Below are 27,120 nucleotides of genomic sequence, written 5' to 3'. Positions count from 1 at the left end.
CATTATATCTTATTTGTTTAATCTGTACAAAAACTTAAAAAAGCTGTAGTTCTAGGGGGGGTTATGAGCCAAACTATTCCATGGCTGGCACATAACCCCCTGTAAAACAGCAAAGTATTTTACTTCAGTTCTCGTAAAAGTATCCCCTGCGGTAGTTCTCAAACTATTTTTTTTAGGTATGGCCATCCATAGCCTAGAGTGCACAGTAAATCATAAGGTACTACTAGATCATTCTTTCCTCTTTTGAGAGAAGCATCTGTACATATTCCATGCCTTTTATCTATAGGCATTTGTCTAAGTGTAACCATGTAACCGTAAAATCAAACAAAAGAGTACAGGCGGTCTTGTAATGACTAACTTATTCAGGTAGTGAATATACACCATAGGTAAACACAATAAAGGTGACCTTAATTTCAAATGAAACTTGACAAAAGGAAAAATAATCCTGACATCATTATTACTACATTTATTTACTATATTTATTTAGTAAGTAACAAATACCTTTTAGGAATTTTAAGCATCATCTACAGTACTTTATAGAAAAAAGTCACTGTTTTTGTATGATTAAATGTACTGTAGATGAATATTTCAGTGTGGGTTTAGCCAGTATTGTTCTCCTCTGGCACAATGGCGCATGGGAACTCAGAGCTCAGGTTGCATGCAAGCTTAGCTCTCTCTAGCCTCCCTGCTTCCTGTTTCTACCAGGATCAAAGGGACTACTAAACAGTAACCACAGAAAATTAAAATGGGCAGATACTCACGCTTTTACTTCTGTCGTGTCTGAAGTCTTTAAAGTTGAATCGCTGCTGTTCTCTTCTCCGGCTGGTTCGTTCCCATCCAAACTTGGCTCCGGGCTTACGTACACCTTTTGGGCAAAAACCTTGTTCTTCGAGGGCAGATTCACAGTCTTGCGCGTAACACGAAGCTCTCTTGGTCTGCGTTTCCTTGACTGTGTGCCAGTGTCGGGCTCCTCTGGCTGCGGTACGTTTGTTTGGGACTCCAGTGCAGTCGGTGCCAAGGAGAGGGCTGATTCTGGCAGGCTGCCACTGGACGGCAAAGTCTCTGAGGGGGAAGAAGGGCTGTCTGCAGCTCCCTGAGTTACTGGGTCGTCCTCAGGAATTACTGTGACAGGTATAGCCAGCACGGGAGGCGAGTCTGCTCTGAAGCCCTCCTCCCCTTCCTTCATTACATCCTTCTCCTTCCCCTCCTCCCACTCCCCTTCCTCCTCCTCTCCCAGGTGTGTTTCCACCCATATGGCTTTGTGGAGTTGGACAGGAGAATCACCTCTGGGTACTTGCTCTTTCTCTGGTGAGGGGCTACATCCTGCGGTTACAGAGTCCCAAGAGAATATCTGACCCCTCCTCTTGGCTCCTGAGTTTTCTCTTGATATGACTGGCGAGTCTCCATCTTCCTGTCGAGTCCTGATGAGCTGTGAGGTGGACGACTGAGAGCCTAAAGTTATTCCTCTTAGGGAAGTGCTGTGTCCCTTCTCTCCAATTTTCACGGATGCTTTCTTTGAAGCTAAGCTTATAGAGGTTAAATTAGGTGACTTTGGACCCTCAGCTGCAACAGAAAGGGGGATTTTAAATGTCGACAGTGCTGTCTGGTTAACTGCATTATCCTCCCTGGAGCCCTCTGTAGTGTTATGGATACTTTCTTCCAAACTGACATGCAGCCTCCTGCTTACTTCCTCCACCACTGACTCTGCAAAACCTAATTCTGAGTTCAGATCAGCACTTAGACAAACGGTGGCAGCAGGGTCCACAGTGGTGGGAGTCACATTGCCAGAATTCCTTTCTCCGCTGTCTGTGCTGACCCTGCACACAGGCACCTCCCTCACACTGCTTCGGCCACTGCTGTTACTGTCTGCGAACGGGACGTCTGCATCATTGGTCATTAGAGAAATCATGCTTGAAGTGCTGGGACTGGAGCTTTGGCTGAGCGTTTCAGGTGCTCCTGTTCTGCTCTCTGCATATTGAGGGCTCGTTAGCTCACTGTCTTTTCGAGAAGGAGTAGGAGTCTTTAGCCCATCCTCCTGTTGAGACTGGGGTAAACGTGGAGACAAGGGGGATGTTGGGGAACTTGCATCGCTGGAGGCTTCTGAATGCCGCCTACTACTGCTCTTCTTTCTCTTGGACGAGAAGAAGTTGCTGAGGCGATCAAACACTCCCTTCTTCTCCTCGGAATTCTGAAAGAGGACAGACAAGAAGCAGACAGAAAGATAAATACTGAGGTGGCGAGAGCAGCTGGCATACCCACTAAAGAAAACACAGAATGAAAAGTAAAAAGGTGTGCTCTTGTGGGGGCCGAAAGCGAGAAGAGAGAAAAACTGACAAATTCACTATAAATTTCCTTTGAGGAGCTGGAGATAAAATCGTGTCCATAAATGACCTGCACCCACTCAATATGTTTTAAAAAAACTATGAACTAACTATTCAAATAATAAAAAATGTCAAATAGAAATTGTACAAGATTTGGATGTATGAGTTCAGCAATGGAAAACAACATATCAGTTTCTGAAAAGAATATGCATGGAAAATACAGATGCATGGTTTGAGACAACATGGCAAAAAACTCTCATTTTTAGAAATCTTTTTTGGGTTTTGCCTATTGCTAAATATATTATGGGGGGAAAATGACTGCAAAAGAATATTAGATTTAAGTTTGAAACTTACAACTTAAAGCAGTAAGTAACGTTCATAAAAATAACTTTTTGTCGTATTTGCTGAAACTTTCACTATATCCTGACAGTAGTACATGAGAGAAAAATCTGGTTCCTCTGGCTCCTACAGGTCTCCCTAATGGTATTTACAAGAATCTACCAGGCCTGGATGAAAGCAACTAATCATTACTAATCACTAAAGGTTATCAATCAATATACTATGTATATACAAATGATGTCTTGTCTGGTGTCTTTTCTTTCTTTTATCAGTATTGTGTGTTCATAAAAAGTCATCCTTGATTTTGTTTATATTGTCCACAGTTCCCCACACCTTCTTAAATATCAAATTCAAGGGCTTTTCAGGCCCAATTCAAGGACCCAACATTTCCAATGCCTATTAAAAGAGTTACAAGTTAGAGAGTCTCTTAAAATCTGTAGACAGCCCAAACTAAACCAAGCTGTAGAGGTTCAATGCAGACACGCTGGTGCAAATAACAACATGCGGTGTGGTAAAACAATCAGACTGCAGTGGGATGATTAATGACAAACTAGACAGATATAAAACTTCTTTGATGCTCAGCTCAAGGGTTACTTAAGTTATCACAGCTACCAACTGTACATAAACAGTAAAATAATGAAGTCGAACAAGACTGGCTCAGGTCCAAAAAAGCCTAATAATCATGAGAACCATGAGTTATTATAGCTTTGTGTTTTCCATCAGTTTTTATTTTTGTTTCATTTTTGATTTTTGTTTTCAACCCAGACAGAGTTTGCTTGTTTCAGTTTAGTTTTTATTGTTTCTTTATGGGTCAGTATCCATTTAAATGTTTTAATTTACAATATGGGGGTATACTGACAAGGACTAAAACTAAAGATTCCCAGTATATTTATATTTATATTTAATTTCAGTTTGTTTATATTTTTATTCAGTTAACTAAAATATTTTTCACCTCTAGTTTTAGTTTTAGTAAATATTACCAACTTTGCTGAGACCTATATCATTATTTAACATGCCGTAGTGACCTCCAACTGTTGGTAGTTAGGTGGTAGTCAGTTATACACCACATTTTGTGTTGCCGTGGCACTTATTAACAGGGTCACAGCCATGAAGATACAAAGGAGAAACACCATGCCAACATAAAACACACCTTACAAAACTTGACTAACTCTAGTCACAGTACAAAGAGCACATGTTAGGGCAAGAAGCATGAACCGCAGTGAAAAAACGACAGTTACCTACCATTTCGACTTCCTGGTCTCTATTCCTTTTAAGTTCTGTGTCTAATTAATGCTTAGATTGCAAAAGTAGCAGGAGGAAGAAGTAAAATACATAAGTAGAAGACATAATGATCCCTAGAACGAGCCTTAAACTAGGTAGTTAAAGTTGTTCATAACGTTAAATATAAAAGCCAGTGTCCTACTTCTTTAGCGGACTACATAGAAAATAAAAGTGAGTCCTCTCTCATGAGCAGACAAGCAGTACTGGCTGCAACGACTTGTGTTTGTCTACAGTTTAGTGTCCCAGCTCTCAAGTGTCTGACTTGAGGGCATGGCCATTTGCATCACAGCTATAGTGCAAAAGAAAATGATTGTGAAAGATGGTTCACATGGCAAACAAGTAAAAAGAATTCACAATCCACTGAAAGGGTGTGGACAGACCTGCAATAGAAAACCCCACCCTTCCTCATTCTAAAGCTCGACTAATCAATGGGACAACTGTTATCTGCTGTGCCTTTATTTAACATGAATTCAGGTTTTACGACTCATTAAATCTATCATTTAGATAGGAACTATAGGGTGTAATGGGCCAATGGTTCCTAGTGCTTTATGAGTAAGTAAATGCATGTGCAATCTGTGTTTATCTTAACTGCTCAGAGAGTTTAATGTGAATATTTCCTGAGTACAAGTTTCCTGGGATAAAAACCTGTTTCGACACACTCTCCAGTGTTGTCAAACATTCACGTAATTTAACAGAGCAAACAGTCAAAGAGTCTGAAGACGCCAGGTTATCCCACTTCATGTCTGAATAGAATGAAACACAGAAACCTTACTGAATAGCCTCGCTCGGATCAAGTATTGGTGTTGCTTTGATATGTAGTCAAAGCAGTGATACCGTACCTCCAGGCTGTTTCAACTCATTCAAAATCCTCCTTGTTGAAGTCAGTTTAAAAAGAGCATAAATTAAGTATCCTTAGGTCAGTGTGTGTTTAAGTCTTGAATGGCTACCTGTCATCCTTCCAGCTCTCCAATGAGCATTCCCCTTTTATTTACTCATAACAATGACAAATATCAAGTAGGTGGAGATATTGTACCATATCTCTGTGCATTATGGCCAACTTCCTTATCTGTCAGCCAAAGCTCTGTTTTCTTCTGTGATCTCAGCAGCAGATAATGATAAAGGCACACACACAGGAATAATGATATTGATCTTAATTACAATTAATATTTTTCGACTATAAACCTAAAACATTGATAAATCTTTCTTATTGTTATACACTAAATACGACATACTAGTATACTTGAAATCGTTTAATAAAGGTGGGAACAGACTCATCAATTCTTAACATCAACTGACACAAATATTCCTGAGAGCGGGTTTGACAGGTTTGAGTGTATGGAGAATCGCCTAAGGACAATGAGATCCCATAGGATTACCAGCATGTGTATCTTATCTTAAAGGGGAAGCACACGTTTATAGCCTCTACAGTCTAATCATTCTCTGAGCCTTTACTGTCCCCTACAGTCAGAAATGAGAGTAAACGGTCTGAAATTGGTGATGTCATAAACTGGAAAGGAAAATTAAACATGGTCATATCCTTGAGTAAACATGGAACCTGCCCGAGATACTGATGGAAAATCAGCCACATAAAACACGTACCATTCTTACTTTAGCTGTGTCCTACATATATTCACTTTTGACTGTACAGGTACACAAAGCATACCTCTATACTGTATGCTGCCACACCTTCTTCCACTTGTGACCCAGTTACACTTATGGACACACTAATTGTAGTGAAGGTATAAAATAAAGTTATTTTTTCTTGCTAATCAAATTATTTAATGCTAATTTAATTATTTAGTAGAATAGCTAGCATCAGCATAATAAACAGCCTCGCACAAAATCTTCACTCATTGAAAGAACAGTACTACTGCAACTCGGTGATTTAAAATTTCAATTTATACTTTTTTATTGTGTAACAGTGCATCACATTCCAGCTCATCATATGTATTAAAAATCTTTGTCAATAACGAGTAACTACCACTGTCGAATTAATGTAGTAAAGTAAAAAGCACAATGCTGCCTCTGAAATGTACTGGAGTAGAAGTATAATTTAGCATAGAATGCAAATACAGTAAAGTTCAGGTACCATAAATCTAAAATTGAAAACGTACTTGAATAAATGTTTGGCAGATTCTACTCAATCCAGTTCTTCTGTTGCTCTCAATGTAATTATTTACGCAGGAATAGACATAATGGCTAAGAACAGAAGGACAACAAGGTAAGTAGAAACAAGTAGACAAAGGTAGAAAAACTCCAAGCGTAATAATTCAAATATACTCAGTATGTACCAGCAACAATGCTCATTTATTTTGCTTCTGTTACTGTTGTTACCATTTTAAATGTATGTCTGATAGTGGGATGATGGGCATGGGCCTGAGGAAGAAATATTGGCTGTCAATGCGGATTCTACTGGGTACATTATTAATATAAGAAAAACCATATTACTATTCAGGTAGACAACTAAAACATGAAGCTAAATGAAAAAAAGTCAGTCTTTACAGTTGCTGTAAAAACAGGTATAATACTGCAGATACTGTTACAATACTGTAAATGCACACACATGCGCACACACAAACACACACACACACACACACTAACCAGTAACATCTTTCTACTATCTGATACTATCTTTGCAGCCTGACGCTGATGAAAAATGTGAAAATGAGTTAATAAAACAAACCTTGGAGAATTTGGAGGGTGAAGTTGGGTTGTAAGGCTGAGTCATGTCAAAGCTGATCATGGAGGAGGACTCAGAATAAGGGTCCCAGTCCGATTCAGTCCGGAAACTGCACTCTGTGGAAACACTCATCTGGTCGTAGCTCCTGGTGGAGAGAGGCAGGAAACAGAGAGAGAGAGAGAGGAGGGGGAGACAGAGAGGATGTTATGTCATTGGGCTTTTGTTTCTCCATACAATATAGAGTGCCCTATGTTTTTACTGTACTGTGCTGTGTAGTCATCGAACTCCTGAAGCCAGTTTTGAGAGATATCTCTTTGAACATGTACTGATTTTCAATAGCAAATTTAGTTTTTTTGTGAAAATAAGAAGCCGTGTTGGTCTGGTTCAAAAGGTTACATATAGGACCATGGGCTGTCCCCAGTCAGTGTACACATAATGTTCCTCATGAGCAATATAAATATAAATACCTTAAACCACACGTTAGTGTTCTTAAAGCTGCAGTGGGTAACTTATATATATTTACCACCAAGTATTGCTGCTTTGAAACTTAAAGCTGCAGTGATGGCTGTAGTAACTTCTACAAAAAAAAACTTGGTCTTTGGGACCCTGGGAATGAGACTCAACTATGTTCAGGCTTGCAACCCAAAGCGTCTTTCTACCTTTCTTGGCTCTGATTGGTTGTTTTCGTTCCAGCCCGGTGGATTTTTGTAAATACCATAAGGAGCACTAGAAGAAGCCAGAGGAACCCGATTGTTTCACAGGTTATCTGTCCCATGTACTACTGTCAAGATATAGTGAAAGTGGACAACCGCAGTGATGGTTGGAGTTGGAAACACAAACAGAGGAGACAGACAATATGACACTTGACAGACAACATTCACTCCTTAGTGGCAAACCGCGCACGCTGAGCAATTAGAGAGCCGTCAAGGATTCTAGAACACATGTGAGGCATGAGGAGGTGCGTCTATTTCAAGAGGAGTGGCTTTTTTTCTGCAGCTGAAGTTAGCTGGCTGCAAACAAATCACACCCAGTCTGGAAGCAAAGAGTCCTCTGAGCAGCCTAATACAACGACAGAATGTTAGACAGCATTCCTCCTCAAACTGAATAAACAATACATGTGCTAAATTTACACTTTAAGCAATGCTGGACTGTGTCTACAAGATAGTACTATCATACAACAATAATCATGGCTCCATCTGCACAAAGCACACAAAAATGTGATTAAGTGGAACCTATCCAAATGTCAGTCAGTCTGCTAGGTTCGGGGCAAGCTGTGTAGCATGTATTGAGAGGGGAGCCCTATTAACTGTGTAGCCTTCCTGCTAACAGTTATAACCGTATAACGCAACAACTAATAACCCACAACTCTCCACAGTTTGTGACAATTTGTTTCTTACTTGTTTCAGTATGACATTTGAGAAATATCTCTTTGAATACATAAAAACCTTTAGTATTTTATTTCGGTTTATATACACACTATTTAAAAATATTTTGTTCTGAAAAGGAATATGGCAGTTGCTGGCATATCTTTTATTTTTAAATTCAGTTTTTACTTTTTTAATTGTTTACATACAATTTCTTCATATATTGTATCATTTTGTGGGGCCAAGAGAACCCTATAGTAATCAAAGCCTTCAGTACACATGTTGACATTAAAGTGTTTTTATATTCTGTAGTCCTGACGGTGGAATAAGCAACAATGAAAAACACATAGGAGACCAGTGAAATCCCCAGAAAGTAAAAAAAATAGACAAAGACAATGTTGGGTTTTCCCCACAAGGGGGCAGCACAAGATCTGTTTTCCAGTAAAGTTGTCAGAAAGACAATTCAGTCCACATGAATTATTGTTTTGTGGCATTTGTCTCTGTTAAAATGTGCCAAGACTTTGAAGTCAGGCTCTGCAGTGGGTGAGTGACTGGTGAATTGACTGAAGAAAATACCCATCACTCTGACAGCCGTTGTTTGATGTTAAAACAGACACAGTATCTACTTTGTGAGGTCATGTTATATAATCAAATGTACAGTATGTGGACATTGGATCCTTCTGTGAGTTCAAACAAAAAAGACAGAGTTAGAACAGTAGATCAAGAGGACTGGAGCGTAGACAGTCTACCATATTTACATTCTTTGTGCGGGCTGAGCTGTGGAATGGATCGACCACGCCTCACCTGATATGATCCTCAGTAGCTTCAAGTCTCCACTTGATAAAACAGGCTGATGTGATCTGATTATCATCATTGTGCACTTTGCTGAAGCTATTAAAACCTCATAATGATATTAAGTTGACCTCATAAAGATATGCACAGTGTATCGCAGTCTTGTTCATGCCAGGGAACAAATATATCTAATAATGTTGATTTAAATCAGATTCTTGAGGTTAGTGCTTTTGATAAACAGTATGCCCTCTTTTGAATTATTTAATTCACTTTTTATTGGTGAAGCAAGGCAAAACACAATAGGTGATTTAACATAGACAGATGCGACATATTTAAGAGCATTATAGTAAACGGAATAGTGCATAATAGGGCCTCCCTCCACCTACCAGCCCCTATCTCTATACTCTATCTCTATCACTATCACAGGAAATCGGTAGGCTTACATTATATCATAATTGTAATTTACTTTATGATGCATGTGCTTCATCCTGTCTATCTAGATTTCCTTGGGAAACATGCATGAACTGTTTTGGAATAAAATATGGCCATGTGGGTATAAAAATAACAGCAGAGTCGGATCATGCTGAGACATGTAGCTGAATAGGGTAAAAGGCACATGCATCTACGACTCCTACGCTGGATTAAAGCAGCTGCATAAAGAGTTACAGTCCTGGTGTAGATGCCTCCAGCATGTGAACTGATTTATAGTCTGGAGTGGGATTTCACACGATGACTGCCATGGCACCAGTGCAACAGTAGATGGATGTGCCCTACAGTATCAGGCTGCGTCATGTGTTCACTTCGTGGTTTTTCTAGAGTTACTGAAAAAGGATAATACCAAGCGTTTCTTCAACCTGCTTGGTGTCTTTACAATCAACAAGGGCAGCCCTAGCTGACCCATTGCAGTGCTAGCTTTATCCACATGGTATCTTCATAGCTGTTATAATCCTCAAGAGCGGCTATATTTTTTGCACGAGTTGCATGTCAGTTCCAACTATGCAATAACCCCCTAACAACTAGAGATCTTGTATTTGCATTGCCGTCTAATACAGATATTGTTAGTGAAAACAGTTTTTGCAACCAGAGTAACCAGACATTTTCCTTTCACACAGGTTTGAAGGATCTTTGTGCAATATGAAAGACAACGTCCCCATGCCATGTTTTACAAGGGGTTTTCCCATGATCCTGCAGCACTGCCCTGTAAGCACTTGAACTTTAAAGTCAAATAAAAATAGAGGCAGGCTGATACATAATCGGGCAGCCCATATTGTCAGCCAATATTGGCCTATCGTAGACATACTGATATTGGATTCTAGGGTCTAATTTTGCAAACCCTGCGCCCGCCCACACCTGCAGAGAAACGTAACCGACGCGTTACACGCAATTATCTCCAAGTCAAATCAGAACCCGACGATGCTACACACACATTCATATTTTTACTTGCAAGTGTAGCATGAAAAAAACCCACATTTTTGCTCTCACCTGTTGCCCACCCCTATTTAATTCATTTTTAATTGGGATGCACGATATGGTAAATGGTAAATGGTTGTAATTATTTTTATTTTGAATAATTTTCACCAAAAAAACTCTTAATTATATAGTTATAATATGGTATAATAATAATCAAACATGAGTCTGTTAATCAGTAGTTAATTCAAAATGTAATAAGATTTCCATGTGGTTTTATTTACACTATTTATTAATTGTAATGTAGTAAAAGCTTGCTGTGGAGGGAAAAAGTGACTGATGCCCTCTGTGACCTTCGACCCTGACACAACCTTTGGGCTGTATTTCAAAAGAGTTGTCTGCAAGCACATGTGTCTGAGGGGGTCAGGAGTCAGCTTCAAAACAGTGACAGCTCACTATGAGTGGATAACTTCAACCTAGCAATCACCCAAAACAGCCTCTGAGAATAACCCCTTACCTGAAGGTTGGGTGAAATCTTTCCCACCAGCACGCTGTCAACGTGCAGGCACAAACCAGCTCCAACCTGTTTGAACCTTCTCTTTGTAGCATAACAGACAAAAGCTCTACTGTAGTAAGTGCACAATTTATGAGATTTTAACAAGGAATTTTTGTCTTTGACACACCATGTCAACTGACGTCAGTCTTTAAAAATTTCCAGGGGTAAAAGTTCTTTTACAGGAGGTCTGATCTAATACAGGTAAAGATGTGACAAAAAAGTTATTAGGTAAGATGAGTTGGCTGCTGTTACCTTTGCTGTCACCTTATCTAATTCTTTTAAAGACAGCTGGTAAACACAGTCACTGAGGGATCAAGAAAGATGGACTCTGGATAAAGGTTGTATCAATGCTGAAATGTTGCAATGCTACATTCTCAAAACCAGCACTATCGTTTTAGGTCTTGGCCATCGTAGGTATTGTTATTTGCTGCATAAGCAGGGACACACAAATACTGCACATGCACAAGCATAGCTGTTAACAATATCAGTGAAGGCTATAGGATGCATGCACGTAGCTGATGTTTTTCCTTTTTTTTTTTTGATCATGGAATACAAACATTTCACAATCTCGCCATGACAAAGAGATAATAAAATAATCACTAGAATACCAGTGTCTGTCAAACTACTTCTTGATCTCAAGAAAACAAGGTTATATCACCGATCACATATTAAATTTGATATATATGGTATGTCATCAAATAACAATAACTTTATCTGCAGCTCAACAAAGAAACAACAAAATGCAAACATTTTATAAAAATCCAATAGTGGCACAAATCTGTCCTGATTACTGATTTATAACATTAGTACCATTCTAAGTACACATCAAGATGGTTTCTGGCATTTTAGATAGATCTTATCACACTGATGTATATTCAAGTGATCATTTTTTCTAAGTTTTGTTTTAATGAGTTATTGGAAGATTTTACCTCACAATGGACAGTTGAGCCCTGCTCATGACTGAGTTTATTAAAGATGAGTTATATGGAAAGGACTTGAAACTTGTTTCTGTCTCAGAAAGGTAAAACCCCAATCTGTACATACTGTACGTAACCTACACAAACCAGTAACTTAACTCAGGCATATGCATGCACAAACGTCCACCAAAACCATCACGAACTTAAACCACTGCAGGTTCTGAGCCAACCCAGAGATTAACACCATACTGACACAACATGCTAGTGCCAAGAGAAGGTTATCAACACAAACTCATCTTTCATTGCTGAGGAACAACCAGGCAAATAAAACAAACCTGCAGACCTGTAGAGCTACTGGATAAACTCAAACAAGGGATGGAAAGGATTCAACTACTGACTCACCCTGTGTTGGGCATATGAGGGGTATAATGAGTCACTAGAGGATGTTGATATGTTGAAGATATGTTGTTCTAATATAAGAAAACAAAAAATCCAGACCACACTGAAGAAAGGGAATGGAATTGACTGCTGTACACAATATTGGACATGGCTGGAAAAGGGCTAGTTCCAAGGTCAAGATGCCCAACAGGAAATTTGGAGCTGCCAACTAAGCTGAAGCATAATGCAGCAAAAAGTAGAGACTTACGCTCTGCAATGGGTCTCTGATCATGCTAGGACAACACAGCAGTTTTATTTAGTTTTATGCTAAGCAACAAGTGATGGATACATTTATAAAACAAATCCAACCTGAAGTGCTAATGACAAGGTAAAAATAGGCTCTAACGTGGCTTCACACTATGAATTGAAAACAGCCGTTGTTTGTAACAGCGACCGTGCATTAGGGAGTGCCTGGAACAACTGCTGCGGGGCTGAGTGTTTGCCAGATGCTGGGTGGGTCTGCAGCAACCAGTAGGCTGCAGCCACTACACTTCCACTTGAACCAATAACTAGTATGACGGCATGCAATGGAAACGAAGCCAACATGTTTGTGAATACTTTCAAAGGTTTTCCTCAACTGCAACCGAGTGCAGACATGATGCATCTTTTGAAAAAAGAGTCAAACCGTCAAACTACATTGTACTTTCAGCACAGAGCCGAGTGCATGTGTGCTCCATTCTGCGGAAAGCAGAGGGCAGTGGAAGTAATAAAATATAAGTATATCATTGTTACAATCATCAGACAGTTGTAATGTTACCACAAGTACAAGCAGATGACAATGTTACAACTGGCAGTGCATAATGCTGACATGTTGACTTTGGAAGGGGAGGAGGAAACCCATATACAGTGGTATTCTCCATTTTCTGTCTGGCTCAATGTTCTATTACATTTCGCATTGTCAGTATCAGTAAGGAAGCCAGTTTCTAACAGGACAAGAAAAAATAACTATGACAATACCGATCCATAATACTCGTGGTAAATCAAAACAATGAGATACCAATTTGAACCATATAAGTTCATATTAATATAATATTTTACATTTATAAACAATATCTAATACTTTTGATACTTTTCCCTAACACTATTTCAAACATTTCCTGCCTGTTATGGGCGTCCATATGTACAACTGTCAAACTCTCAACAGGATTTAATGCAATTATGTAGGGCTGCAACCATCGACCATTTCCTCATTTAACTGAGTAGTTGTTTGGCCGATAAAATGTCAGAAAATTGTGAAAAATGTTGATCACTGTTTCCCAAGCCCAAGGTGATGTCCTCAAATGTCTTGTTTTATCCACAACCCAAATATATTCAGTTTACTCTCATAAAAGACTAATGAAACCAGATCAGACTGCATAAATTGTTTCTGCAGAGCAAAAGATCGCATTTTTTCATTGAGGCAGATAAGATTGCATGTCTTCCCAAAGCTGTCTCCTGTGCTAAGCGTGTTGTAATAGTGATGATGAAGTCAAGCTCTTCAAATTCCTTCAACAATAAGAACTTTACCATGGAAAAACTTCAATCAGCCCACAGTTCTGGCCTAATTCCAACTGGACCTTGCTCCTATTACAGTGCTTTGAGTGTTTGAGTGTGAGAGAACTGTGTGACTGCAGAAAAGTGTGCTTGCGTGTACAGTGCGTCGTATATTCTGTGTTTAAAACCCACCAATGAATAAATGTACACAGGTTTAACGGCAAGTACGAGTTTCAGGACTGAAGCCAGGTCATGTTGACTTTAGTTATACTTGTTTGCTGCTCCCTCTCCTTGATTTTAGCAGCTGTGTTTGAGTGCCTAATGCAGCACTAAAGGGCAACAATGAGGTGTTTACGCTGGAGTTAACACCCTGCCATCCTGAATGCCATTCAGCGTGCACACCGTGACCCTCATTACCTGTATTCAGGATGCAAATGCTGACTGACAGAAAGACAAACCGACATCTATGCACTACACAACACACTTACATACAATACAGCATTATTCAACCTCTGCATTCAACATTCTTTTAAACTGCAGTTATAATCAAAGGTTCTGATGGAAATACGCCCTTCTACAGATTAATGGTAAACAGCTATTGATATTGTGCATGACTTGAGTGGCTTGTTCAAATAATGAATTAAACAAACTCAGCAGCTTAGGTTTTCCAGTGCTAGTATTTAGAGATCAGGGCAGCCGATGACTGCTTTATAATGCCGATATCAAAAGAAAGAAGTTATGCATAATTCTATCATTCCATGCTCATTGCAATATAACAGACATGGCTAGCTTAGCCAGTAATATGTTGTTTAAAATTGAATTTTTATACATTATGATAAAGTAAGAACAAAAAAAAAGTAAGACCGTAACTTGTATCTAAGAGAGAGTACACATAGAGGGTACAGTATGTCAAAAGTCATACATTATAACATAAAATATATTTAGCCAGTAACAGTTTTAAATAAGATTTGCTGCCATTAGGATGGGAGAAACATGTTAATATTTAGAAAAGACAATGGTAACTGAGGAACCATACTGACAAGGCAGCCTGCTTTCATCTGCCTCTGGAGCGCCGATGTCTCAATATGCCAGATAATCGGGTAATCAGCTAATCAATACACACTAACAGTCACAACTGAGGATCTAAATCTCAACATTTATTAGGCTTTTGTTGAAAATAAAATCCACCCCCACTGACAAACTTAAATATTCTCCAGTCAATTTTAGATTTTAGACCATAAATCACCCTGGGTTATCCAGCCAATATACCATTATCAACCCACATGCAATATAAAGTCAAGACATTAGCTGGAAAAATAGCTCTACTTTGTTCACACAGTAGTAACACATACCTAATAAGCTTGTGGGAAGCTGGCTCACTTTCAGCCATTAGGATGGTGTTAATTATTGATGTTGGAGATATATTTCTGGGAGTACAAATAGCAACTGTTCTGGTAGCTGTTATTTTTTTATCTACTTATTATATAATGAAAGCTGATCAAGCTTATCAGGTCACATTAAGTTGCAATTGGACCTGGTTTGTACACAAAAAAGTAGATCACTTGAGTTTTTTATATTCAGCTAGGAAATCAGACTGCATTTGTGTGTGCTGTATTAGTTGTTAGTTGACAGCCTCACATAGAGCAGTGTCAGGAACCCCTCTAGGAGTTGCCTTCTTTAAGACCTTCTTAATTTTAAGGGGTATGAAAAAAATATACACAGCAGGCCCATATCTCAGAATTTCATTCATTTCAATAAAGAAATCTAAATCAAACCGTTATTTTTACAGCTTTGATTACACTGTAAAACCAGATAAGTTAATTTACTAAAAAAATTGTTGAAAATTTTAAGTAAAAATAACCGGAGGGTCGCCGGTTCAAGTCCTTTCAAATCTGTATGATTGTTAAAAATAAAATAAAAGACATAATGCAGACAGAGAATTGTTCACAGGAAGTAATCTGCTCAAACTTCCTGCAGTTATTGTGTTCAGTATTTGGATTCATTGTACAGTGTATCAGGTATATAATGTGAAATATCCATAAAATATGTCAGGGGTTGTCAGTTTATTCAATGACAGAAAAAGGAACCACTGAGATAAAGTACAGCTTGCTGTATTTGTTATGAAAATGGTCAAAGAGGTGAGACAACTGTGCCGTGCCAAACAATCCCTTTCATACCCGTCTGCAGTTCCAAGAATCTGGAGGCTTTTGGGGATGTAAACAGGATGAATAATGTGGACTCAGTGATTTAGCTGTGTCACAACTTGAGCCTAATTTTTTAAATAACTATATTTGTTTACATTTTGGCAAATTGACACCAATAAAAATAGGCAGAATTAGCTATAAGCAGTTCCTGTTTGCACTTTGATATTAAGAAATCTCACTCTGAACCAAACGGTTGCCTGCTTGACAATATCCCTAGTTGCTCGCGTGGCTAATACATGTTAAGGTATGAACGGTATGGTTGAAATGCCTTTAACTCTCCTTCTCATTTAGGTGTCGACAGATCTGTCAACTATGATCAGGTATAAGGAAAAAGACGCATTACGGGCAGAGGATCTTAGTAAACTGCATCTAGTCAATCAGAGTGGGACAAAGACAACAGATATTCCTCAGAAACATTTGCTTCATTAAACTAGAATAAACATAACAAGCTCTACAAATCTGGCTAACCAATAAGTGGTTGTGTCAGTGGTTATATATCAACAACAGATATTACATTACAGAACATATTACAGGACATTGTAAGACTGAATAACAGCAATATGGACAGACATCACAGATGCACATGCACAACACATGTGAGACTGTAAAGCTTATATAAAGAGAAAAACTACTTCTCAACCTACAAACCTGTTTCAAACTTCGGGGGGAAAAAAATCCTCTCAACAGTTGGAACATAAAACATCACATTTCACAACCTGCTCCCTGGAGCAACATCTTCAACGTGAGTGAGTGAATTAATTTGTTTTCTCTCCCAACCCTCCCTACAGCAAACACCTTCTATACCCCACCTGCATATCCCTCTTCTCCCGGTCCTCCTGCAAAATCTAACAAGGTCAGAACTAATCTAGGCAGCGCACAACAGGGCAATATTCAATACTAGATATGTAAATGTTAACTTTGGCTGCTTGGTTGAACATGTGACAAACATTCCCCTGTTTAAAAGGCAATGAGTCCTCTTTAAGGAAGCCAATACCTGTTTGAGGCCCCTAAAGGTTTAGTAGCATTGTTCAAGTAGTTCACATGAACTAAAAGTGAAGTGAGTCAATCAGCATTAAATCATTACTCATCATCTGATCTGTGCTACTAGTTAAAAGCTTTGCTAACTGAGTGCATTCCTGCAGAGAGAAACTGCTGACAAAAAAGAACAGAGAGAAGGTAGAGGGACGAACTGGAATACAATCAAAGGAACATGACTGAACACATTTTATTCACGGAAGATCCAGTGTGTGTCCGTACTGGCTCTGTCTACCACACTCAAATAAAGTCTTGCCAACCTCTTGACACCACAGATGTTCCGATTACCATTTTTACTCTGACTAACTAGTACTTGTTGCCTTTTTTGTTTTTGGGATGGTTACGGTTAGTGTAAGAATATTAGGGTAAGCCAATCAGAGTCAGAGTCACAGCAGGTCATGAGCTCACCATCCTGAAAGAAACTGTGCTACAATTCTGTTAAAACTGCAGCCGGTAATTTGAAAATAAACACTTCTCGCATCACTCTGCTAAAGCCCTTCCCATATAACCCACATCAGAACAGAAATAGTGGTTTTCCCTGTGAAACCTCATGCCTGAGAGGGCATTCCACTACATGAGACTTGCCAGGACCATGGGCCCTCTCACCGTGACTTGTCTTCTCAAAGACACCTCTCCAGCACTCTGTGGCCCCAGGACAGAGCGCCCCAGGCTTCCAAGGCAGCTTCTCAGTACAAAGCGTCTAACAGTGAGACGAGAGAATGGTCTGGAGGTCCTTTCCGTCTGCCTCAGCAGCACTTATCGGCAGTGAAGGGAAAGACACAGCTGAGATCCGGAGCAGAGCACCGTATTTTTCGGACTGTCACAACAACCTCTAATAACATGGAAAAAGAAATGCGAGGGGCAGCGAAAGCTGCGCGGCTAGTACATTACACCACACACACACCTTTCAGTGTCTCACCAGAGTTTTTCCCCACTGTTTGTAATCATGTCTCTTTGCCGTTTCGTTGAAACGAGTGGCATGGCATCGAACTGGTGGTAGTTTCTATCTACTCTAAATATCAACTAAATTGTAGCTAGTAATTGTACCATGTCATTAATAACTATTTGTGTTACTACTCTTAATTGCAGTTTGATTGGAATCATTTGTTTGGACAACACAATTGCGTAATGATCATATATCATATATAATGTATATATATGTCTTGATATGATACCACTGAAAGTCAATATACAATAATATTGAATTAGTGCCTTGCACTACCACATGCTTCTACTACTGCAACGGAAATCAATATGCTGCAAGATCAATACATTAAACTCAGCGTTACAGTAAAAACACATTTCATGGAGTAATGAACAAATACACAAATACTAACACAAATGTGTTGGACAAGTGACTGTTCACTCAAACAAAAACAATAGCGGCTGCTAAAGAAGTTAGCGCAGGTGCTGTTAGCATCAGTTCTATCACAGCTGGAGAGCAAAGAATGCCACTGAAGTCTTTTCTCCAGGGAAAAGAAGTTTTCACTCTTCTCCCGACTGACTTTGGTAAGAGTTTGATTACGTTATATAGTTCGCTGATCTGATTGGTTGAAGTTCGCACACAGACAGTGACAAACAGATGGTTCATCCAATCACCTGCTGAGTAAGTGCCTGCTCAAAAACAACTTCCCAGATGGTTCTTTGTAACAAACCATTTAGCACTAGCATGGTAACCTGACTGCACAATATGCATCTGGATAATCCTCACAGACATGAATTAAGCTTGGTCAAATAAAAAAAAATGAGAAGATAATCTCAAAGTAAGTTTAGGCATCTTTGTAAAACTGGGCTATTATACACACTTATTGTTCCACATAAACCGGAGTCATCATCACCATAGTCATAATTCATGCTTAAAGCAATCTTTGTATCAAGGGTGATTTACTTAATTCCTGCATTGGGACCACAAAAATGTTGACTTGTTCATTCTGTCTTTCAAACTCCACACCCTCACCTTAGGGATTATCTAGAAAATTCAAGTGCAGGAATCCACAGCCCCTGTCGAAGGGTGCGACGGATTTATATAGCCTGCTAGATAGGATTCTTTAGGACCTTTAACCTACTGTAGTAAAAAAATATATATATTTTTAGTGAAATGAAAGCCTCTTTACAGACCTGTTAATATTGTTGCAGTGTTTTGTTGAAGAAAGGCATGTATCCTTACACCTTAGCACTCAAACAAGCAGTAACACAAACTTTGAACTTCTTCTGATCCCTCAGTATTGTGAGTTTGAACAGGCAGTATTTCACCTGTTCCCTCAGTACATGAAGGATTTCAAGTGCAATACTGGTCAGATTCCAAGTCAGAACCTAGACATTTATAAGCACTGTGACATAATTCACCTCTGTCATTTTGACAGAATGAATGTGCCTCAAACTAAAGTGTTGCGATTCTTTTGCAAAACACTGATGAGCTATACAGTATCACATCTCCTTCTGTACCAGTATGTGTATCGGTATATGCCTGAACGTCTTGTATGTTTATTCAACTACAGGAAACAGCCTGATATGTCTTGCCACGTCTTGTCTGTTATCTTCTTACCTTTTTCATCTCACCGATTTGAATCTTCACATATCTGTATCATGATTTAACTGTCTTGTTTTATATTGTTACATACCTACTATCAAGGGAACTGAAATCTATCAGAGCTAACCAGGGATGCACAATATGTATATTTATTCAGCCGATGCGATAACCGATAATTACCTGCTTCTCATGGCTGATGCCAATAATATAACCGAAAATGTTGTATTTTAAAAAGAAGTTCATAAGATGTAGTGAGCAAAGATGGGTGATGTAATATTCAATAGCTCTGATTTAACCAAATGTAACTGACATCACTGTTGTTGACAACAACAACAACATCAAATGTCACACAGAAGAATTCAAAATAAAATACTATCATTATTGACTGATCATTAAAAAATAAAAATAAAAAAATAACTAACCCTAACCCTAACCCTGATAAAATAGAAATTTACCATTATCAACTGATAATTTACAATGCATCCCTAAGGCTAACACATCTCTCATATATGTGCACAGTTAAGAGGTTAGTTAGTGAGTTAGGTAGCTAGATCTTGAAACTAACAAAACAGTGTAAAAGCAGTGTAAACCCAACCAACAGTAAATGGCTGGACAGTGTATGGTCAGTGCGCTATATTGTGGAAAAAGGATTAAATCTCAGTGCTAGTGTCTATAATGTGAATTCCTCGATATTAAATGTTCATAGGTAATCTGTAGTACCCCAAGTAATATTTGTTCTTACAGTGTACTGAAGTAGCATATCACAGGACATGGTTAAGCTACGTTTGAGTAAAACAAAAGTGTTAGAAATGCAGTTACAAGAACAATACTTTCCCCCTCATATCTTCTTTGATTAGAATTGGTCTAGTTAGTCTAGTTCTAGTTATAAGAACTATTCCAATTATCTGTTAATCCATCTACTCTTTCATTTTTTTCTATCTGCGGGATGTTTCTTGTTTTTCTATAATTCTATATAATATAATTCTATAATTTTCTTTTCTATAATTGCAGCCCCATGCATTCTGCATATTGCAATTTTTCGATTCACTGTGCAGCCCGGCTTGAGTGTTTTGTCAGACCGATTGTTATTTGGGGTGCTGCAACTGTGCGCTCTCCCTCAAGCCTCTGGGCACATGGAGAGCTGTTTTCTCTTTTACACTGCTCTATGCTGGAGTTTCATTCTCTCACAGTGAATATCAGGTATTGATTACGTGAGAGCAACAATTGGGGGAAGAAAGACAGCAGAGGCTACTGGGTAGTGGCTCACTCAGCACTCTCTAGCTTTAGTATTAGCTGCTTTGCTGGCTTCTTGAAATAGGGCATGTTCAGCAGGCGTCCGATTATTATTGTCCGAATGTTCACAAAGTAGTTCCTCCATATTTTATTTTGGCCTGACAGGACCTTTTTCTTCTGCACTCACAGTGAAGAAGCTCCATGCTGATGACATGTTTTAGTGTGTGCAGCAGTGACAATAGTTGGTTACTGTCTGTGCCTCTTTGGAATAGGAATTCCCTTATTGATTGTGAAAAAGTAGTCAGTGCCAGTTTCACATTTCAGTGTCAGTGCAACTGTTGTATTATCTCGGACTCTAAACACAGTGTAGAAGAAGAGTAGAGTTATAGTAGTTCAAATTTCTTACGCCATGACTCCTTCTTGTTTCAAGTTTCCAGCAGTGTAGACACACGAGTTTGGTGTCATTGTTTTGCAGTGCCACCAGTCACAAAAACACGCTGGCATTGACAAAAGGAACTGATAAGCTCTGTTGCATATCAGACCATTTAGAGCCAATTCTCAACTGGAACCGGTTATTGATCCCATCCCTAGTGTCACTGTGCGTACGACACGAACCATCGTGCGTCACAATGCGTGTACACAGAATCGGCTGTATCTGTTTGTTTGTGAGCCAAACTACAATAACTAACTTCCTGTTGTTTTCCAAACACCGCCAAGTAAAGGAAAGGGAGGGAGAGAGAGAGAGAGAGAGAGAGAGAGAGAGAGAGAGAGAGAGAGAGAGAGAGAGAGAGAGAGAGAGAGAGAGAGACAGGGGATGACACAGCAGAGCGTCACAGGTCAGACATGAACCCATGACTGCTACAGCAAGGACTCAGCCTTGGTACATGGGCTCTACCAGGTGAGCTATCAGGGCGCCCCACCCTGTGCAGTATCTTTGCCTGACATCTCTGCCTGTGCCCATGGCGGCACGCCTCTCAGTTTAAAAACCTCTGCTAAAATACAACCGGAGATAGTTACAGCATTAATGGGAGAGCAGCAAGGACAAATCTTTGACAGTAGACAAAATCATATCATATTATGATATATAGTGTCATATCTGTCATATCACTGACGGCTAGACTTACATTTTTTTATGGTTTTGGTGTCTCCAGTGAAATAGTTGAGTAATACAAAGATCAAAACACCAACTTCTTTTAAAAACCCAAGCATGCTTGTGATTGTATTTTTTGTGGCTTTTAACATACAAGGATAAAGTAGTGTTTAAGCTCTGGTCAAAATATTGGATTAAAATATTTGTTGCACACTGGGTAAAAATGTCATAATTTCTGTTGATCTGTCGAAATGCAAAATCAAGCAGGGGTCCAGGTCCACAACTGCAATGGGATGATGTTTCACCATCCATCCCTCTGTCGGATGTATGAGTGGGGGACTGTTTGCCGCAGATGTTTAGGAAGCAAAGAGGAATTAATCACAGCAGGTCTGAAACACATGCTTATGACTGAAGAGTTTATCTGAACAGAGAACATTCATTTGATGCACCGAGGCTCTCACAACACAAAGCAACAGCATGACAACAGTACACCCTGACCAGGCTGAGGGGGAAGAAGGTTCATCTCTCTCCCCTGTAAACTGTGTCACATGTGTGCTGATGTTGTCCCTGCTCTGTCTTCTGTACTAGTCATATTTACTCCAACCAGGTCAAACACAATATTAACTTGATTGAGCAACATATAATTAGACTGAACAGCGAAAGGTGTCATACCTGCATGGCAGGTTTTCATCTCAGGAGTAAATGTTATGCAATGCTTGCCTTCCTCATATCACAACACATCCGTCAATGTATGTTAAACGGAAAACATGTGACAACATGTGAGTCATTGGCAAGAGATCCTAACAACCCATCAACAACTTGGTTGGGAAGCAGACCAATATGGATCTGAACACACATTTAGAGAAAACAGGAGAGAACTGGAAATATCTGGGATAAATAAAGAACTGGAAACTCCTCTTTCATTATTGTGACCACTTGAGGTTGACCCATTTCTTTTTAAATCTTTAATTTATCCAGGAAAGAGTGACTCAGCATGGATATTTACTGCTTCAGTTCCTTGTGTTCCCAACAAGGAGCTGCCACAGTCTTTCACAATTGGACAGCAGCAAGGATTTGAAGTGGGGGGGGGTCAAATACCTTGCCCAAAGGCACCTAAATAACATGTCAAATTAAATATGAACTGCATAACAAGCATCTCGTGACAGTTCACTTGCACTCCTCCCTCACTGTATCTGTTTACCTCTCTGCATTTTCAAACTTGCTACCAACAAAAGTTTGATGCATGACTAAACTAGCTGAGCCGTAGCTCAGTGCCACAGTGGTTAGTGCCAGAGGGGAAAACAGTCACTCTGAGATGTTTCCTCACACACTGCAGTGCAGTGCATCCCTCGCTTCAGTCAGCTTGTGAAATATGGTGTACTGATTTACAAAGTGGGGTCCAAGGACTGCGGGAGTTTTCTGGAGTCCCATTAGCTTCATTATTAATTGACTTGCATTGTATTTATGTACAAGAAAATATATGATTTGGTGTTTGCTCTGTTGTCAGCCTCCAAAGTATAAGTGATTTAATACAAACTTGTAGATTATATTTCACAACAAACATACTTTCTGATAGGGGCTGCTAAGACCATTATTTTGGTGAATGTGGGATTGTGATCTATATCTGTGGTGCTTTGTTTTTTTAAAGCTTTGGCGTTGTTACAGTGGTAATAATACACATGGTGGTCATATTACCTAGCTTAAGTTTGTAAGCTAATCATATTTCAATATCTTAAACTTAAACGTCTAATATGACAAATGGCGTCAGACGTGGACACATGAAACTGATAAACTTTATCTACCGGTGGCTGTTGAAGCTGTCCAGTTCATCAGTCTCAGGGAAGAAGACCTCTCCTCCTCCTTCGTCTTTGCGCTTGGATTTCTTCCGTTTCAGCTTGAACGACAACAGCCGCCTTTTCTTTACTTTGGGGGAAATGGGTAAAATGTCACCGGTCAGTGTGGCGTTGTCTCCCGGGCTGAGGGGTCCGGGGCTCGTCGGTAAAGTCTCCGACTTGTCCCTGGGGGTCGTGGCTCCATCTTTGAGAGAGCCCGACTGTTTCCGCTCCTTGCTTTCTTTCTCAGGTGACTTTAATTTAAACAAGCCCTTCAGTGTGCCGGACTTACTCATTGTGACCGTAAAATAAAAGTCCAAGTTCACAAAGTGCGAGCAGGGAAACAACAGCAGGACAAGAGTGGTGCTACTTATAGCCTCTGGAGGAGTGATTCACCGTAACCTGCACAGCGGGTTGCCGCGTGCGTTTGGACTTGCCCACATTGGTCGCGCGCGCTTACAGGTAACAGAAAGGTTTAAAGACACCCAGACACTTCCGACTGTTACCTTCAAAATAAGATGCCTTTATTTATTTGACGAATGCTGAATGACACAAGTTGATACGTTTTTTTTTGTTTTAACTTCAATCATCATCAAATTTATATATATATTAATTATAAAGAACTCATGAAGTGTTAAGAAATATTTTGTGAATATCTTTTATATCCATGTTTGACTTTTGTATTTTTGTTATTTATGGCTACATTTCAATATTGTTTTCAATTATTATGGTTTGTTGACTTAAATAACCTTTTAGCTTGAAGCGTATGAAGATACTCCAGGGGCACTGGCGGACCATTTCTATTGCACAGTTCAAAGGGTTAAGGGATCATAATGAAAAAGGATATTATAACAGAACATGGCTCCACTTTCAACAGGCGTCAAGTATAATAAAAAACAGCATAAAATTAAATTAATAAATAATAGTTTTAATAATAAATACATATAGGAAGATAATAATTAAAAGAGTAACTTAGGCAATTAGATCACATTCATATTCCAATAAATCAAATCTTAGCATTCTAGCTGTAAGGACACACTTTTATAGTTTATAGATTGGATAGACTGAAAGAATTCTTAAAGGTTCAAATGATGGATGGGACCTCGAGAACTTGGTTCTATGGATGTGATATGTCCCTAATATAATTAATAAGTTGATAAGTTACGATTTGAGAAGTCAAATCAACAAATGTTTGTGACATTTTTCTATGTTAAATAAATGAATTTTCTTATTAATCAACCTATTCTTTCAGTTCTAGTATATCGTCCTCTCTAGCTATCACCCTGCTACTTGTTAAAATATTCTATTTTTACATATTTATGTAATCCATACCAAATATATTAACTCACAGAATGCCTGCTGTCTAAGGAGTATGCAGTTAAATTTGTTTCAGATGACCAAGTGCTTGTACTAAAGAAGTGTGAACTGCAGGAAAAATCAGGTTAAAAAAAGGTTTAAAGGTTGAAGGTGGAAGAAGAAGTTAGGAACAGGCATAGTTGGACTGACCTATAGGGACCTCAGGGTCACCTCTGCCACTGCTACATTGTACAATTATCTGTCCCCTTCAAGTACACTGTGCCATATTCAAACGTCACTTATCAAACAAATGTAGCTACTGATATCTGCTTGTTGGAATTATTAGTTTGACTATATTTGGGTCCACTCATGGTCCAGAACCTGGCAGAATCTGTTTCACCTAGGTGATTGGAACAGGTTAAAACTTTATTACAGCCCTATAAGTTGAGCAAGGGGCAATTTATTCAGAGTGTGAATCATAAAATAGTATACACATTTCATTACAGTAATCAGCTTTATATTCATATGCATTGTGTGATTCACACACAGGGTACTGGCTACTTCCTTTTAAGGATTTAGACTAAAAAAGCTTTTATTTTGAAAGCCACATTTTTACCTTCAGCTTCTTACTTGATGCAGCTCATAGGCTCTTAAATCTCTCAACACAGCCTTCACAATTTTGTCTCACGTTGATGCAAACCTCCATTTTCCCTTTAACTGCCTCCTTGCAGTCATTTTTTAAATTGTGGTTGTGTGTGAATGCATGTGTTTCTCTCTAAATGTGAGAGAATGTGAGCCATAAAAGTCCCCCTACATAACATTTAAATGTCATTTGTGGTGACACCTGTGTTAATTAGGACACTTTTTAGGATCACTTTTAACATAAAGTTAAATAATAATAAAGTAATTCCTTACCTACATCATAAGATGTTAAAAGTCTGTGCAACATTTTTTAAATTGTACAGACATTTATTATTTTAGGAAAAGCATGCAATAAATAAAACAGGGCTTTCTTCTCCTAAAAGATAATATAAAGTAGATGTAATTGTTAGTTTTAATGGACTTTTTCCATTGTGTCAAAAAGTCCACTAAATATCTGCTATGCACTGATATAACAGCTCTACCTGCTGGTCATGTTAAGGAAGAACAACTGCAGTCTGTATAGTTATACACAGTCCATATTTACTTCTTTTCAACCCACTGGCCTGACAGAAAAACAAATAAATCTCTAAAAATATAAAAACAGACTGTTTTGGTTCAGTGAAAAAAAAAAGTTAAGGATTAATTAGCCTGACACAATAGGCTAATTAGGCTGGTTTACAATTATATAATACATACTTAAAGCTTAAAGATCCCCTCCATTCATGTATTAAGACATATATACAAATAGTCTGCTTAGAACAATAATGTTTGTCTGTTGTGTTTTTTTCCACAGAAAAAGGGTAATTTCCACATTCAAGTCCTTAAAACATATCTACCCCCTCTACCTTATTAAAACTTCCAGAATCTCTGATAACAAATGGGGGCTCGTCCAGGATTAACCTGTTTTTCCTTCTGACAATCAATGGGAAATTACTCATGGTGATGGTTTGGAATGTAATTGAAAAATGAGTTTCCACTTGCAAGAGTTCGTTGACAATCCCTCGTTTGAAAAGATTGATGTGTGTCGCAAGGATGATTTATTGTGTATTGCAGCACACTTTGACATTCCTGTTCACAAGTACGGACTTAAGAAATCAAGAAACAGGTCCTAGAAAAATTGGTTGATTTCAATGTCCTCTGTCCGGCCCAGCCTGAGGCTGAGGTTCCAGCTAATAGTGTCCTTTCTACTACAGCAGGTGTTTCGTCAGAGCATTGAGGAGTCTGCTGCACTATCCACCCCTCCTGCAAACCATGCTGGGAAACCTGCACCAGCTACGTTACCTCGTTTTGACCCTTTCTCTCTTCCATCCTCCCGGGAGTTCAGTCTAAATTCCAAACTCAATGTTCGCTTAACTCGCCTTCAGCTAGAGGCCCAGGAAAAAGACTCAGTGCGTAAGGCAGAGTATGATCTCCGCCTACAGGTACGAAAGTTAGAAATTGAAGCAGAGAAACAAGTAAGACTCAAGCAACTTGAAGTAGAGGCCCTGAAAATCTCTTCCAGTCCCTCATTAAACATGTCTGACAGGTCCACAACTTTTCAAACGGTATCCAGTAAACAAGGTTTTGATGTGAGTAAAAATATTTCTCTGATGCCAGCATTTCGGGAGGCCGAAGTTGATTCCCATTTTGGTGCTTTTGAACGAATAGCCTCAGCACTTGACTGGCCAAGAGACATGTGGCCCATCCTTCT

General features: G+C 39.0%; 1 protein-coding gene across 2 annotated transcripts in view; it reads right to left on the bottom strand.

Annotated features, from left to right (window-relative positions):
• crybg1a (crystallin beta-gamma domain containing 1a) overlaps positions 1-23,904 on the bottom strand; it is a 42,456-nt gene extending 18,552 nt beyond the window's left edge. The window contains exons 1-3 of one of the 2 annotated variants that reach the window (XM_051396242.1): positions 23,463-23,904; positions 6,625-6,766; positions 762-2,188 (exon numbers count right to left, since the gene is read on the bottom strand). In XM_051396242.1, the coding sequence (XP_051252202.1) occupies positions 762-2,188; positions 6,625-6,766; positions 23,463-23,788 (1,895 nt within the window). In that variant the 5' untranslated portion in view covers positions 23,789-23,904. Of the gene's footprint in view, positions 1-761; positions 2,189-3,902; positions 4,145-6,624; positions 6,767-23,462 lie in introns of those variants that run through there. The other variant, XM_051396243.1, reaches the window with a different exon arrangement.
• Between the last annotated feature and the right edge of the window lie 3,216 nt (positions 23,905-27,120).

Source organism: Dicentrarchus labrax, unplaced genomic scaffold (genome assembly GCF_905237075.1).
Source record: "Dicentrarchus labrax unplaced genomic scaffold, dlabrax2021, whole genome shotgun sequence".
NCBI lineage: Eukaryota > Metazoa > Chordata > Actinopteri > Moronidae > Dicentrarchus > Dicentrarchus labrax.
Note: the sequence above shows the minus strand (reverse complement) of the source record. Positions and strands in the feature narration are given on the sequence as shown.